This window comes from Protopterus annectens, chromosome 6.part0, assembly GCF_019279795.1.
Source record: "Protopterus annectens isolate FY-2018-M chromosome 6.part0, PAN1.0, whole genome shotgun sequence".
NCBI classification, from domain to species: domain Eukaryota; kingdom Metazoa; phylum Chordata; order Ceratodontiformes; family Protopteridae; genus Protopterus; species Protopterus annectens.
Genome location: NC_056737.1, coordinates 1442740735 through 1442758817, shown reverse-complemented (window position 1 = coordinate 1442758817; position 18083 = coordinate 1442740735). Strand labels below are relative to the sequence as shown.

Below are 18083 nucleotides of genomic sequence, written 5' to 3'. Positions count from 1 at the left end.
TTTTGTAATAAATTTAAGGGATACTGTGTTATACTGTTGCCATAACTTGTTAACTTTATGATGTGATGCATTTTTTTTCTCTAAATCTTGTTAGTACCTTGCAAGACACATTATGAGAAAATATAGAGATTAACCAAATGTTAAATGTTAAAATATTGTGGATGAAGGTCAAAAAATAAATGTACTATTGCATACTCCTTTTCTTTTTTTTTTTTTAATACTGTTTCCCCAACTTGACACCCCATGAAATATAACATTTGTAGTAAAGTACTGAAATTTTCTTTTTTCTTAAATTTTATATGACCTAGTTTATTCAAACAAACTTCTGTTTTTTGGGGAGGGGAAATGATGGTTATAATAGAATAAATACTTTAATTAATGGGTAGTTTATGCACACACAGATTTAAAAGTTTGTTGTTACCATTCTCTGAATGACTGATTGTAAGAATAGTAAGGTATTATATATTACTTACATTTAACCTTAATCAAAATATTAGTTCATATAGACTCTACAATATATAACCATATCTTCTTTTTGGTTATTAATGAAGCATGCAGTTGCAGTGACCCAGTGTTATTGAATATGTGTTGGCAGACCTGTGGCTTGTATGTAACACATATTAAGCCAGGAACACTAGGTTCCATGAAGAAGGATGTTATTGTAAATACTATTTTACCTTCTTTAGCTAGTACAGAAACTCAGTCCATAACAAATTTTGTTATAACCTACAAGGTTAATCCCCTAGGAAATCATTATAGCTATTTTGAACTATTATATATTTTAAATGGTCTTAACGTATAATTGTCTATCATTAAATGTTAATGGGCTAAATAACTATATTAAAAGAGCAAGCATTAATAAATACCTTTCTTTACATAAGACTGATATAGTATTTCTTCAGGAGACACATTTAATATCCCAAGACTTAAATAAGCTAACACTAAAAAACTATAAAATATTGACTAGTTCCCAATTTAATTACAAAAGAAGAGGTGTACTAATTCTTTGGAAAAAAAGTGTAAGGCTTCCTGAAATTGTAAACTCATATATAGACAAAGAGGGTATGTTAACTTTAGTAGTAATTAAGCTTGAAAGGAAATACTATACAGTCATAAACTCTTACTGGATCCCTAGAATTGGTACAAAGTCAGTAAAGAAATACTTAGACATTATAACTTTACATTCTAGAGGAGAAATGATAGTCACAGGGGATTTTAATTGTATTCTTTCATCTGATGAAACTACGAGTTCTAAAACCTTCAAGACCTCCCCTGTAGCAAAACACCTACATACTTATATCAATACAAGAAATTTAAAAGACATATACCATATAAAACTTCCCTCTTCCCTAAAGTTGTCTCACTATTCATATAGGTTTGGTACACAAACTAATATAGATAAAGTCTTAGTGTCAAATTCTTTACAATCAAAAATAATGTATTATTAATATATTGTCCCCTTTCTGATCATAATCCCATTACTTTTAGTATAACTTTTCAAACTGAATCCTTAATACATTGCCAAAGAATACCAGCTTACATTACGAAAATAAAAGGCTATCAAGAATGGATGTTATCAGAAATTAATCAGTTTTTAGAAACAAATAACAATGGAGAAGTATCGGATACAATTCTATGGGACACCCTCAAAGTTGTATTATATGGAAAAGTTAAAATGTGGTATATGCAAAAAAGAAAGGAATGGGATAAAAGACTACAAGATATTCAAACTGAATTAGATAACTTAAAAGGTAATCTAACACCAAATGATAAGAAAGTCTTAGATAATATAAATAAATTAAACAAAGAATATCAAAACGTATTGCAACACAAAATATCTATAAATCTAGAGAAAATTAAATTATGTTCATACTCTAGCAATCCTAAAAGTCTACATAGAAATGCAGTACACTCAAAGTACTTGAAAGAAAGAAATCACATAAAAGAAATTACATATGTTGAAAATATGAGAAAAATAAAAGCTACAAATTTAAATTCCATACTACAAGGTTTCAAAAAACATTATGAGAATATAAATACTCTCAAACCAATAAATGAAAATATAAATCTAGACAAATTCTTATCTGATAATATTCTAAAGACCTTACCCCCTGGGAATATTGCTAAAATTGATAGCCCTTTCACATTTACAGAACTAAAAACAACTTAAAAACTAATAAAGCACCAGGGTTATATGGTTTAATTCCTGAAATATATAAAATCCTTCCTGATAATACCTTAAAAATACTACTAAACACATTTTGGGAAATCAAAACTACTTATAATATCCCACCATCATGGAGATATTCATTAATCTCTCCCATACTTAAACCTGATAAAGATCCTACTTCCTGTTCCTCCTATAGGCCCATCACACTATTAAATATAGATTAAAAGATTTTCATGAGCATAATATCAAACAGAATCAATTCCATTATACATAGCCTAATAGAGGAAGATCAGACGGGTTTTATTAAACACAGAAAAGTCCAAGATAATATAATAAGACTTCTGACTCTTAAAGATTTAGCTAAAAAAAATAAAAATGAATTAACAATAATGAGTCTAGACATAAACAAAGCCTTTGATTCACTGAGTTAGTCTTATCTATTTAAAGCTTTACAACACTATAAATGTTCCCTAAATTTTATAAAATTAATTAGAAACCTTTATGAAGACTCTGTTTCTTTTGTAAAGATGGGCTCTTTCTTATCCCCTCATTTAAACTTACAAAAGGAACAAAACAAGATTGCCCTCTTTCGCCTTTAATTTTTGCTCTAGATGTAGAACCACTAGCCAACTATATTAAAAATAATGTTCACATTAAAGGCTATAATTTAAATAGTAATATATTTCCAAAGATTCAGCTATTTGCAGATGATTTTTTACTAACTAGTGGAGACATTGATACATCTTTAGATCAGCTACTTAACACTTTAAATTTATTTGAAGGTTTACCTGGACTAAAATTTAATCATAACAAGACCCAGACTTTGTTAATAAATAAAAAGATGACTATGAAAATGAAAAGTTGTAAATGCTTTAACTGGGACAATACGCAAAATAAATACCTGGGTGTTCAAATTAATTCCACTCTTAAGAATACAATTACTACAAACTATAATATCTTAACAAATTTAATTATTAATCTCACAGATAATTGGAACAAACTTTATTTTACTTTTGTGGACAGACTAATGCTAATTAAAATGATAGTGTTACCTAAAATTCTTTATATAAGTCAGTCTTTAATCATTCCCCCAACCAAGAAAATATAAAAAAAAAAAAAAAAATTAGTAATAACTTACTAAAATTTCTGTGGTATCCTCAAAAACACAGAACATCTTTACAAAGACATGTGGCAAGTTGGGAAGAAGGAGGTATTAGTTTTACTAATATTGAATATTATGTAAATGCTTCTATTTTTAGTATAATCCTTTTATGGTTAAACCCCTCATATAATTCATATTGGAAACTTTTACATGAAAAAAATTTATTAAACAATAATAGAACGTTAATTGACCCTCTAACTACAATACACCAAAATACCTTTATTTGGTTTTTAAAAATATACATACAAGATAAGCAGAAGTTAAAATCTTGCTCCTTTATCAGTCTAATAATAACAAATTTCATGAAAATCACCCAATCTAACCAGTCAATTAAAAGCTTATTAATATTCATTTTTCCTATTGCTTATAGTAATGAATGTTTAATATCTTTTGATAAAAATAAAATGCTTGAATTTAAAAATAATGACTTAATATAATGGAACCAATTCTTATCCACTAATGGAATTTATTCAGCTAACCATCTAATTACTAGATACAGCCTACATAATAATAACTGGATAGACATACAAACCTGCAGAAAATTTATATATAACAAAACTGTATTTTCCTTATAAACCCATGGAAACAACATACCTAAAACACTAGAACTTTTGACTAATATAATTGATGGTTCTTTTAAAGGCACCTCATTTATATCCCTAATATATAAAGTCATTAGATCTGATAATAATTCCACGAATACTTCTTTTTGGGAATACTCCACCAAAATAAATAATGGAGAATTTACTACTAAAAACAAGAAATTACTTCTAAAATCAGTATAAAAAACAATTTATCCTTACTGGAAAATATAAACGTGAAAATTCCTCCACAGAAGTTATTATACACCTCAAAGAATTGCAAACATGTACAAAACAAATGATATGAAATGTTGGAGGTGTAAAGCTACAGAAGCAGACTGGTTTCATATGATTGTTGCACGTAATATGTTACCCCAATTTTAGAAGGAATTTGAATGTTTCTGTAAGGCCTTATGGAATGATAATTGTAAAATTTCAAGTTCACTCATTTTATTTAATGTACCAGTACCAGAAATTGTACCCAGATCTCAAACACACCTTCTTTGGTCAATAATTGCAGTAGCAAGAAAGGTTGTGACAAAAAAATTGGAAAACTAACTCTCCTATATCTTTCAGAAATTAATTTATTTATTTAGCCAGGACCTTATGTGAAAAAGAAATATCTAGTTTAAAAATGAATACAAAGAATTTAACACACAAATTAATTGCTTGGGAAAAGTTACAATCATTACTAAAATAGTATTAGATGATTTCCTGAATGTATATAGAAGTATTTCCTTGTGATGGACTTTGTAAATAATTTGTTTCAGTTTTGAGTGTAAATATGTTATTACTGTTATTATTCTTGTTATAAAAAAATAAAAAAAACATTTTTTGAAAAAAAAAGAAAATACAGGTTAATGTCAAACCTGTTATTCTAGCAACTTTCTAAGTTTATAAGAGCACTTTTTAAAATGTGGCACTAATTTTGGGCCTTTGTTCCCCATTAGTTTTGGATCTGTCCAGATTTCTGGTGCTAAGAGGTTGAGAAGGATCACTTCAGCTCTGATACAGGCATAATCAGCAAATATAGTCTGCATAATGATAATGAACTGGATCACTTCCTAAATCTGCTGTGTGAGTCCCCATTGCCAGAATGGTTGAACAACCCTGCTCTTCAGTTAGCCATGCCTTTCTCGCACAAAACTGTAAATGATCTGGTTAGCAATAAACTTCATTTTGCTATTCAGGCCACAATTAAAATAATAAGAGCAGGTGCTAATGCAAAGCTTTCATGTAATAGCACTATTTAAGCCTTGCAAAACAGAGCACTGTAGAAATCATGTTCAGCTTTGCAAGTTTAACAGCCATTCCTTTCAGATATAGCTCATAGTACAGACCATATATGTTTCTAAAATACAGGCTTTTTCTATCACAACACTGATGCTAATTGTTCAGTTTCTTATACTCCAGAAAAATAATGCCCATCCACTATCCATTTCAAAGAAATGTGAAGCAAAAATGATTCAAATGTTTGGCCCATGACTGTTTTAGTGTGTCTCACAATTCCATGATCAGTTGTATGTATCAACATTGCCCTGATGTTGATGCATAGCTTTCAATGAAGTGTAGCCACACTGGAATAGATCTAATCAAGTACAAGGGTTGACACTTTCTGTATGGGATGTTTAAGGGTTCTGTCCAGCACAGAGAATACCATGTTTTTCATGAGCTCTTGTTTACATATATGACAAACAGACCTCCATAAAGTGATTCACAACTAGCCAAATTAAACGTGAAACTAAATGTGAGTCATAGTATAGTATGCGATTATCAATATGAAGAAAAAAGACAAACAACGCATGTTTGTGTGTGTGTGTGTGTATATGTATATATATATATATATATATATATATATATATATATATATATATATATATACATATAGGTTCCTATTATATGATCGAAGACACATTCTTTCAAATGTGCCTTGATCGAACTTGAAAGCACGAAACGGCAAAATACCGAAACGGCATATAAGCAAATTCTTTCCCTGGTAAAGAAATCGCTTGGATGCCTTTGTTATTTTGCCATTTTTCTCACTGTACTGCGATCTCAGAGTTGGTATATTTAAGTAGGGGTGTGTGGGGGGCACAAAGTCTTTTTTCTTTTTTGGAACAGCAATTTTTTTTTTTCCCTGGGGAAAAAAAATCTCTGTTCTAAGTGTTCAGGATTGTAAGCTTTCACTTACATGGGGTCGATAAAGCAACGTTCACTTTTCTTAACTGTTCGCTGATTTAATATAGACCATATATATATATATATATATATATATATATATATATATATATATATATATATATATATATATATATATATATATATATATATATATAAATATATATTTCTATACATATATATATATATATATATATATATATATATATATATATATATATATATATATATATATATATATATATACACCCACACACACACACACACACACACACACACACACACACACACACGTGTATACAGAGAAAGAGAAAACAATACATTTTATAATGGTAATAAAACTGACTTTATTAAGAGAAATAAGACTTCAAATCAGCATTTGAACCACACAGCACAAATTAACTGTATCATTTTTCTTTGATGCCTTTCATCACATGTAGTTTTGCATCAAAACTCTTTTACAGACAAAGAAATTGTTAGAAAACTCACTGATAAAATCTGAAAATTACTCAGAATTGCACTAATATAGTGCATAGAATGAAAAGGTTATTTTCAGTAAATTGATTTCAGTTAATTTGTAGTTTCTTTTTTGTGAGATACTGCCCTTTGTTTTGAATCGAGCCTCCATCCTTTGGATTGTCGTTGTGCTTCTGACATTACAGTTTCTGATATCCATGGCATTTTGTAGTACAAACACTTGATTTCCTGGCCAGATGCTCATCTTTAACTCTCCTCTGTACTTGATGCAAATGCTAACCAAAATATCTTGCTACTGTATTGCAGTGAGAAGACTGCAACGGGATTTTCATAAAAAAGTTAAGGCAGCAGATGTCCTTATTTTAAGGTCAGCCAGTTTCTGTTCACATATCAACATCTCCATCATATGCTAACGCAAGAGGCTTCTGTTGCGGAGCAGGAATTTCCTCTTCTTTTGGGTTTTTACTGAAAGAAACAGAAATGATTCCAATATTTGATATAAATATATTTTTTGATATACTGAACATAATAAGCTCAACATTTTAAAATCAGATCTTTTCACAGTTTCTGTTAAAAGAATCTTCATACATAAATTAGATTGCCTGATGCTGTTTAACTGTCTAAAGTACTTATAGATATATACTAAGCTGTAATGACACATTGAATATCTGAAAGCAAATATGGATAAGGTAGGAGTTTGACTTGTGGGATTAGAGGTGTCTATGCTGCCATAACTGAGGTCTAGAAATGAGCAGAGGTAAACAGGAAGCAATTTTCATCTCTTTTTCCCTCAGAAATACAAAATAACTACAAACTAATTCTGCCTGGCTTCTAGTATAGATCAGGAATATGGTGCTCTGCTGAACTGCTAATGAAAGATGGGAAAAAATTATGAATTGAATTTGCAGAATCCTGTCTACCTCCAAGACATCTGACAGTAAATTGAGTCAAACAAATCAATGTTGGTTAGGCAAATTTCCCATTACAAAATGGTCTGTCCTACTTAGCAGACCAGAATGGGATTCTCTTATCCCATTTAAAAACCCAGAAGCAATTCCAGAAGAAATTCCCCATTAGAAAATGGTTTGTCCTATTTAGCAGACAAGAATGGGATGCTCTTATCCCATTTACAAATCCAGAATCAAGCTCATGTGTGCAAACATCCCTTGTGTAGAACTTTTCACACCACAATATTGGGATGAAAATCAAGTAGGGATCATGAAAACTGGGAGTGGCACCTATGTCCCTCATGGACAGGGGGCAGTCAGTGCTGATCATACACTCGCTCTGTGAATAATGACCATCTAACCAAGGTCAGTTAGGGAACAAGGGTATAACATGGCTGGGCTTCTAAGGCTCTAGGGCCATTAGCCTAGTAACCTCCTATGAACCTTTGAACCTATAGGACCAGATCTCAGGGAGCCTCTAAACAAATATAATGGTAAGTATACACAAATATGTATGCCTCACACAAACACACGTTTATTGTATTTTTCTTCATGTAAGAGTTGCCAACATTAGTCCTATTATGCAAGTATTTTCTGACTATGAAGTGAGGTTGTATATAACCTATGTAAAGTTATCTGACCAAGATAAAGGTAAATTCCACTACTCATTGCTGTGTTTCTGTTTCCGTTGTAACGAGAAAATGAAAGCCAACCAGAATGAGAGATATTATAATGAGCAGAGGAAAGCACCAGGAAATGACAGTGATGAAGATCCTGTTTGGAAGTAGTAATGACATAATAATGAATGAAACAGTGGGTACAGGAACCAAAGAGATACTTAATTGTAGTACTAACAATTGTGCTTATATATCATCAGGAGACAGTACTATTAAAAGCATAAAGGGGTGAATAACGAGTAACCATTTAATTTTTGAGGCAAAATTCAGTATTGCTCTTTAGGTGCTGGCAGGCGTTAGCAGTTAACGTTGAAACTTTTTGTAAAAAAAAAAAAAAAAAAAAAAAATGTCTCAGCTTTGGGGTTCAGTGTGTGTCCTTGTACTACATATCACATATCTGTACAAATTATACATATACATTCTGTATCAAACTGCAGTTTAATATGTGCAGCCTTTGTTTTCTTGATTAAGCTGAAAAGGGTGTATTAACTCAGTCAGACTGCTCTGCTTAACAAATGGAAAACAATACTAGTTCTTGTAGTGCAGTGTTGGCAGACCCCACTAACCGATGCATTTAGCTAGTAATTCAGAAAGCTCAACATTAAAGGATGTTATAATTCCTTTCCAGGTATCGGAAAACAAACAAAAAAACAAAACCCCTCAAATTACAGACACACCTATCATTGAACATATTGCTGGATAATTTAACATCCACCCAGTTTCCACAGACCAAATAAAAAAGGTTAACCACTGAAGCCAGACACTCCAGCAGCAAACAATATTACAACCGATATCCTCAGCTAAAATACAAACTCTGTTATACACCAATTAAGAAATCCTATTAACAGATCTACTGAAGAACAGTTAGTGCCACTGATATATAAATGATGCTATATAATTTAAATTCCCTAAGGCAGACATGTAATAATATCTCAGATTTGTGTCTAATTATCATTGCTATCTAAAATCTTGAAAAAATGTACAAATGTGCATGCAAAAAAAAGCATCAGCCACACAGCTAAAAGTAATCAGCTTTCACCTACACAGCATGACTTCTACCTAGGTCACAGTTCAATCATTGCACTACTCCATTTCCTAAACAGAGCAAATCAACAGCAAAATAAAAATTAAAAAAAAACTCAAATTGTAGCCCCTATCTTCCTAATACTATCCAAAGCATTCAGCACCGTCTCATCATACTGGTACAAGTTAGACTTTCTTGATTTGACATCAGCACAACATATGCACAGTGGCTCTTCAGATATTTCACTCAGAGGTGAAACACAGAGAAGGGGAAAATAAGTTACTGTTTTCTCTTACTAGTATTTGTAGGAGTACTACAAGACTCTATCTTTGGCTTCTTCCTATTCAATACATTTATAGTACCAAAATCCTGAATGGAAACATAACAAAATTAAGTCCAAAACACAGAAGAGTAAAACACTTGCCTTTACGTGTTATTTGCAAGATGACAAGCCCCTCAGCATTCCCTGATATGTGTGTATTTGTGTGTGTGTGTGGGGGGGCAAGACTCCCACAATCCCTGAATTTATATATGCCAACTACATAGTCAGACCAACTCAGTGAAGTGAGAAATCTCCCAAAAGAAGAGATTCATTGTTGGTGCACACTTAGAAATCACACCAACAATGATGTCCTATGGAAAACAATCATCAAGGTTATGTTTCTTGGCATTTTTTTGTTCAAGCTACTGATACTTTAGAAACTTAATTTCAATCACTTACAGAGGGGTCCATATAACCTTTACACACCAGTTAGATTACAATGCCAAAATTTACTTAACAAAAAAATACATTAAAAAACATGGTGATCCTTGTTTATGCTGTACCTGCAGCAATATTATGGAATACTCTTCCATCAGATACCAAGAGAGAGAGATGAAGAGAGAGAGAGAGAGAGAGAGAGAAATATAATACACTAACTTCATAAATTAAGAAGCCACCTGTCCCACAACTGTCCCACAACTGTCCCTGCTCATGTTTTAAATAATGACTGGCAATGCACAGTGCTACTACCATAAGTGTATATTAATATAACAACAGTAGATACTAAACTTTGTTACTTCATAATATATGTATGTATTCTTTACTATAGCCCCTTTATACGTTATCCACTATACTAATCATTTCTATTTGGCTTTGATGTGCTATCTTAATCACTTCTGATCTCTTCCATACCTCATACTACCGCCTTCTTTTACTATACTAATCAATTTCCTGATACTATTGCCTGTGATACTATTACCTATAGTATTATACTATTATAACCATAGCATTATACTTATACCTATAGTATTATACTATTATACCTATAGTATTATACGGGTTTATATTAGATGAACGAATGCTTAAAATGTCGAGTATGACATGTTTGACAGCTTTTTAGTGAATGTTCATCTAAGTGAAACCCCAGAATGTCGAAACAAGGAGTTTCAAAAAGTTATAGTTGGCCAGCCATTAGTAAGCTAACGGCTGACAGCTAAAATGTACTGTTAACCATTACAACTTCCTCAAAAAAAAAAAAAAAAAAAAATGACAAACAAAATAAAGTGGGGAGCTTCACTCACTCGCCCCCCTTTGTGGGGTGCTATGCCCCCCACACCAAACCCTACTTAAATATACCAACTCCGAGATCACACCAAAGTGCAGGACTGGCATAACATTACACAGGGTGAATGACGAGACTGCACCACAGTGGAGGACTGTAAGAACAGCTAGACAGGGTGATGTTTTGATGTCAGCCGTTGGCTTCCTGAAGACTGGCCAACTATAACTTTTTGAAACTCCTTGTTTCGACATTCTAAGGTTTTACTTAGATGGACATTTGCTTAAAAGCTGTCGAGCATGTTGTACTCGACATTGTAAGTGTTCGTTCATCTAGTAGGGAACCGTATTATATCACTATTACATACAGAACCTATGAGCCAACAGTAATCATCTTATGCTGATTCACATTTTTTTAACTTGTATTATTTAGTGCACCAACCTTAGGAGTTACATGTACACCATGTACTTCTTAGTATAATATCCAAAATTCAAAAAGAGATAGAACAAAACTGGAAATTTGTGAAACTTTAATATAACAAAGCACTGAACAGGTTAAGCACTTTCATCCTTTATACTTCATAGGACTTCATCAGAACCCAGAGTGACTTTCAATTTGGATATTATACTAAAAGTACATGGTATACAGGTAACACCTAAGGCTGGTGCAGTACCTGAGCTTTTCACTTTTCTTGGGTTTGAATTTTAGCTGCACAGGCATATTCTCTTTTCTCTGGATAACTGGTATTATTTGTATTTTATCACTCAGAATTGCAGTGTGAACTTTTAAACCTGCCATTCTTAATTTCTTAATTCTGGGCTCCTTTCCTAAACTGCATATGGCATATCTGTATTTATTATGTGTATGTATGTGTTCTGTCTTAAACTATACTATGATATGTGAAGCTTTCTTCTCTGGGCATTGCTGAAAAGGGCCTATTAGCTTAGACGGGTTAGTTCGGTCAAATGGAAATAAATCAAAATAAATAAAACATCCCACTTGCTACAATCACTGTGTGTGTGTGTGTGTGTGTGTGTGTGTGTGTGTGTGTATATATATATATATATATATATATATATATATATATATAAACTATATATATATATATATATATATATATATATATATATATATATATATGTGTCTTTTGGCTTTTCCCGGTTAGGGGTCGCCACAGCGGAACTCCAGTCCGCTAATGATTGGCACTAGATTTTTACGTGCTGGCTTGCCAGGCCTAACACACAACCTTCAACGAAGGAATGCCCATTCACGCATGTCGCCACACAGAAGACGCTCTAACTGAGAATCGGACGGGCAATGTCTAACTGTGAGGCGACAACGCTACCGCAGCACCACCACCGCAGTACATATATATATATATATATATATATATATATATATATATATATATATATATATATATATATATAAATATATATATAGAGAGAGAGAAAGAGAGAGAGGTGAAATATGCAAAAACTGACTGCTGCAAAAGTATACTAAAGCATGGATTTTTTCTTAGGATATACATGCCCTGTTTCACACTAATGCTGATAAGGCTTTTACAAGTGGTCTAATTTGTAAACACATATTCAGGAATTTTCAGAAGGTTTACATAAGAAAGAAAGAAAGAGAAAGAAAGAAAGAAAGAAAGAAAGAAAGAAAGAAAGAAAGAAAGAAAGAAAGAAAGAAAGAAAGAAAACACATTTTAAGAGCTTTGAGGAAAGGAATTTATACTTTGAATATATTTAATTTCTAACTGTGATATTAAAACAGCAGCAGTTAATAAACAAATGAAGTGACTCAATAAAGTACACACTGGTCTAAAAGGCTCATCCTGAGATTTGGAAAGAAACCTACAAGGGGTAGTAAGAGCTGTCAAAAGTTTCTGTGATGTGGGAAATTGCAATTCAGAGACACATTAGCTACAATAATGAATGACATTATTACTGGCTAATCTGCATGTCTCTAAATTGCCCTTAAGTGCCACGAGTGCAAATCAGCACTTTTCAGTGATATTCAGCAGTGGTGACCCATGCATAACGTTGGTATAAACACCCCCCATTCATTATCAATACACACACACACACACACACACACACACACACACACACACACACACACACACACACACACACACACACAAACTCTTTTTGGTGAACTATCCTAAAGGCTTTACCGAAGTACCAGAGGGTTTAATAAAATTATACAATTTGAGTGTGTAGCCTTTTTGTTATCTTTACCAACATACCTTTTACCTGTCCTTGAGATGACAGAACATCCGTGATGTATTTTCTTGTGTTTTTGTTTCCCTGACACTTGCACATAGGTTCATAGGTTCACAGGTAAGAACTAGGCTATCGGCCCAAGGGCCTAAGTAAGCATAGCCAATAAAGTTCCCTGGCTTACACCAACCCAAGAAAGTTAATTTTCTGTGCCCCTATCGAGCAGAGCCACAGAAGTGATCCCCGGGGTGTATTTCCTATTTTCCATCCAGTCATCAAGATTTTTCTTGAAGAGTGTTAATGAGGAACTTTGCTTGACATAGATGGATAGCTTGTTCCAGAGTATGGGAAGTCTCTGGGACAGGAATTTATCCCTTCAGCAAGTCATGTTTATTGTGGTGACAAGGTTTAGGTCCCTAGAGTGTGTAGCTTGGAGGGATTGGGATTTCTTTAGGTGTATCATATCCACCAGCTCTGGGTTTGACATAGCTTTGTATGCTAGGCAGAGATCAGCTTGGAATAGGCAATATGCTACAGAGTAAAGCTGGAGTTTTTTTAGATGATCAGTGTAGGGTATCTGTTTGAGACCAGTAATTCTCTTTGTGAGGTACTTTTGTGGACTTTCCAGCTGCTGCAAATGTCTTGTGAGGTACATTCCAAAAGGGGTGTTGTACTCTATAATGGGTCTAATGAGTGCCAAATTGAGGGGAACAATGACCTCTTTTTTCCTGGATGAGAACCCTTTTATGATGAGGTGTGCCATGTAGAAGGATTTTCTGACTACTGTGGTAATATGATTATCAAAGGAGAGACTACTGACCACCTGATTCCAAGGTCTCTTATCACACATTCGCTGTTAAGAAGACTGCCGCCTATGTGGTAGTTCATGGGTACGGAGTTTTTACCAAAGGGGATGACAATGCACTTTTTGGCATTGAGCTTGAGGCCATGGCTCTGACACCAGGCATCTGTCTCAGTGAGGCCTTTCTGTAGGATGTCCACATCATTTGGGGACTCGACTATAGCTCCTAGTTTACAGTCATCTGTGAATTTAGTTAGCCAGAGGCCTTCTGTGTTAGCCTGTACTTCAGAGAAGTAGATACCAAACAGGAGAGGTCCCAGGACTGAACCCTGTGGTACTCCACTTGTCACTGATTTGAAGTCAGATTTGGAGTCTGCAACTGTTACAGTGTGGGTTCTGTCAGTGAGCCAGTTGGCAACCCATCTTGTGACATAGGGATCTATACCTAGTTTAGTGAGTTTAGCTATAATTCCAGAATGGGGGATGATGTTGAAAACCATTGTGAGCTCAAGATAGGCTGTGTGAACCACCTTACCCTCGTCTACGGCTTTGGTGACTGCCTCAAAGAAGTTGACCAGGTTCAAGAGGCAAGATCTGCCTTTCACAAACCTGAACTTTGTGGGTTCCAGAGTTTGGTGGTTACCAATGTCTTTGTTTATGAATTCCATGATGATACGTTCCATGGCCTTGCAGACCAGGCTCGTCAGACTAATAGGGCAATAGTTCCCAGGATCAGTGGTGGCTCCCCCTTTGTGGAGTGAGATAACTGTTGCTGTCCGCCATTCAGTGTGCACAAAGCCTGATGAGAGGCTATGATTGAACATGGTGCTTAGGTGGGGAGCCAGTTCATTCTGAAGTTTGTGTAAAACAAAGCCTGGGATGTTGTCCGGTCCCATGAATGCTATGTTTTTGGCTTCAGAGAGTGATGCTTTTACCTGTGAAGTTGTGATTACAGGGACTCTGCATTCTTCCTGTATAGATATGGGCCCTTTAGAGGGTGAGAGGGGGGTAAAGTTAGCACTGAACCTATCTGCCAGGATGTTGGCAATATCAGTTGGTTCTGTAATTTTTGTGCCACTGTGCTGTAACTCAGAGCAGATCTGGGTGTTGCCATTGAGATTCTTGACACAGCTATAGAATGCTTTGTGGTTGTCCTTAGAATCAGTGGAAATCTTGTTTTCATAGCTAGCTTTGGAGGATCTTATAAGGAATCTCAACTTCTTGCTGAGACTGGTCAGGGAGCTCCTCCACTCATGGGATTTTACTCTCCTTTGCAACAATTACTTCCTTCTGTTGTAGAGTTTGTTTATGGCAGGGGACCACCAGATTGGCTTCCTTTTTTTTGGAGGATAGCATCTTGGTTCTGTTTGGGATAGCATGAGCCATGCACATATAGAGTGCATTTGTGTAGGATTCAGCAGTCATAGCTGTATTGTTCATCTGCATGGGTGTCATGAAGTTCACCACTTCTGTCTTAAGAAGCACGAAGTTGGCTTTGGAGAAATCTTTTACCGTGGTTTCCTTAATGGGGGGTGGGGGCGGGATGTGGATATCTAGGGTGATTAGCTTATGGTCGGATCAGACCAAAGAGGAGTTGACTTCAGGTGTGGAACACCAGTCAATAATGTTGGTAATGACTAGGCCTAGGATACTATTGCCCCTGGTGGGGGTGTGGATAAGTTGATCCAGGGCATTGGAAATTATGAATTCCAGAAAGCACTGAGCGAAGGTGTTGGTACATGAGTAGTTTTCCTAGTTGATGGTGGAGTAGTTGAAATCGCCCAGTATTAGGGTGTTTGGTTGAACCCTAATATTTTCCAGTATATCAAGAAAAGAGGAGTGGGAATCCTGGGGCATGGTGGGGGATCTGTAGCAAGCTACTATTTGGATTGCAGTTTTGCCCAGAGTTAGTTACACTTGGATAACCTCAGCTGCATTATGCTGAGCAACTAGCCTGGAGGTGTGGATATCCTTAATGAATATGGACACACCTCCACCTTTGGTGTTTCGGTCCAGGTTAGATGGCTGAAAAGTGTAGTATGAGTTATAGCCTGGTAATGCATGGGGTGCTCTCTGGAGCATTGAACCAGGTCTCAGTCACTGCACAGACATCGATGTTCTCCATTTTAAGGAGTGCCTCGAGTGAGTGCATTTTGAGATTTAGACTTCTAGTATTGAGTAGCATTACCCTCAGTTTTTGCTTGCCTGTTCCTGTTAAGGTGGTGAATTTGTCATTTGAACCTTGCCTAAAAAAGGCACTATAGGGCCGGCAAGAGCCTTTGCCAGTATCCAGAATCCCAGGGGCGACAGGTGCAGGCCATCTCTGGCAAAGCATCGTGGTCTGTCGACCATGTCATCCCAGGCAGACAGATACTGGATCCCCTAAGAATGACACCAGAAGCCTAGCCAATTGTTGAAGTCAATCATTTTGTCCTTGTACTGTGGTATCATTCTGGGTGATGGCAGGATGCCACTCAGGGCTAGGGTCATACCTGCCTGGGCTACAAGATCGGAGAGTTCTTCCATGTCTCTTTTCATGTAGTCCAGGGAGGTATGTCTCAGGTCATTCACACCAACATGGGCAATCACAGAGTCATATTTGTACTTGTTGTGGAGTGACCTGAGTGCATGGGTTATTTGGTTGATCCTGGCACCTGACAGGCAACTGACAGTGCCCATCTCCTTGTTTAGCCTGGTGAGTTGGACATCAGTGTGCCTGACTATAGAGTCACCTATGACTAGTGTGTTGGGTACGTTGTTTTGCCTTATGGACTGTGATTGAGTGGCACACTGAGTCTGTGGGCTATGTGTCATTTGGGCTTTGTTGGTCGTGGGAGGTTGCTTGCATTTCTGCTTTGGAGCTCTCTGTTGCTTGAGCAGATTATTATTGAGAGCCACTGCGAATGTTTTTGTGTTTCTATGTGTGGATTTTGGTGGTGTGACTATAGTCAGTCAATAATCCCAGACCTTAGAGCTTTGTTCTTACTGTTCATAAAATGAAACATGATGCTAGACAGTTACATTAATAACTTTTAACACGAGTCCAAGAAATACTTTAAAAATTCTCCCAAGTAATGTCTAATGCCTTAGCTTTGTCCCATGGACACACCCCAATCCTCTCGGCTCTTCCTGATATTAATGACAGCTCCTGCTATTGCCTCTTGCAGGTGCTTTGTACCTTGTAACTCAGACTGTTGTAATCATTGAATAATGCCATACATTAGAGTTTCATACTTATGTTTTATATATATGTTTTATCTTTATATATCTATATCTATATATATATCTATATATCTATCTATCTATATATATATATATATATATATATATATATATATATATATATATATATATATATATATATATATATATATATATACATATATATATATATATATATATATATATATATATATATATATATAGGTTTGAAACTTTCTCATATATATGTATATGTGTGTATACATATATATATATATATATATATATATATATATATATATATATATATATATATATATATATATATATATATATATATATATATATATATATATATATATATATATATATATATATATATATATATATATATATATTTATGTATATATATATATGCAGGATTTGAAACTGTCTCCTCATTTTACTTTATTTAACTATCTACCTGTCATCTCTGTATATATTTTTATTTTTAAAGACGCATGCAATATCTTACAAGTACCCCAGGCATCCAGTGGTGGCACACATGACTAATGCACTGCGCATAAATGCAGAGGGTACATCATTTGGGTATTTTAAGTGCTTTCAGGGCAAGGAAAATAGAGTGTCCCTTGTACGTAGTGTTCCCCCTGCCCCCCATCTGTCATATTGCAAAATAGTTGTATTTATTTTAAGTGTCCTTAATGCATGATATAGAGTTATCCCTAGTGTCTCATGTAACCCCACCACACATCTTTTGTACTGCAAAACTTTGTTCGACTAATTTTAAGAGGCCCTTTATGGTTCAGCACTGTGGTAGGACTGATAATGGATTGGAAATGGCTACCATGAAGTGCACACAAATCTTACACCTCAAAGAACCTTTCTGATTTCAGATATGAGACTATATTTGATGATGAGAGTGTTTACCGTATGAGTTAGAGATGAAAAGTGCTACGGAAGTGTGCAAGGTGCAAGGAGAAATGTTCAATATCTTTCAATAACAGTATTTATATTTAAAATGAATGATATTATTTTTATGCTGGACAAATCAAAATATATTTATTTTATGGTGTTGACAGGCAAATAAAATCATCAGTG

The 18083-nt window shown here is 34.6% G+C and overlaps 1 protein-coding gene across 1 annotated transcript in view; it reads right to left on the bottom strand.

The window, feature by feature from the left end:
• Window positions 1-6419: 6419 nt before the first annotated feature.
• THSD7B (thrombospondin type 1 domain containing 7B) overlaps window positions 6420-18083 on the bottom strand; it is a 6482604-nt gene continuing 6470940 nt past the window's right edge. Inside the window, exon 29 of the mRNA XM_044074964.1 lies at window positions 6420-7033. Coding sequence (XP_043930899.1) covers window positions 6952-7033 — 82 coding nt within the window. The 3' untranslated portion in view covers window positions 6420-6951. The remainder of the gene's footprint in view (window positions 7034-18083) is intronic.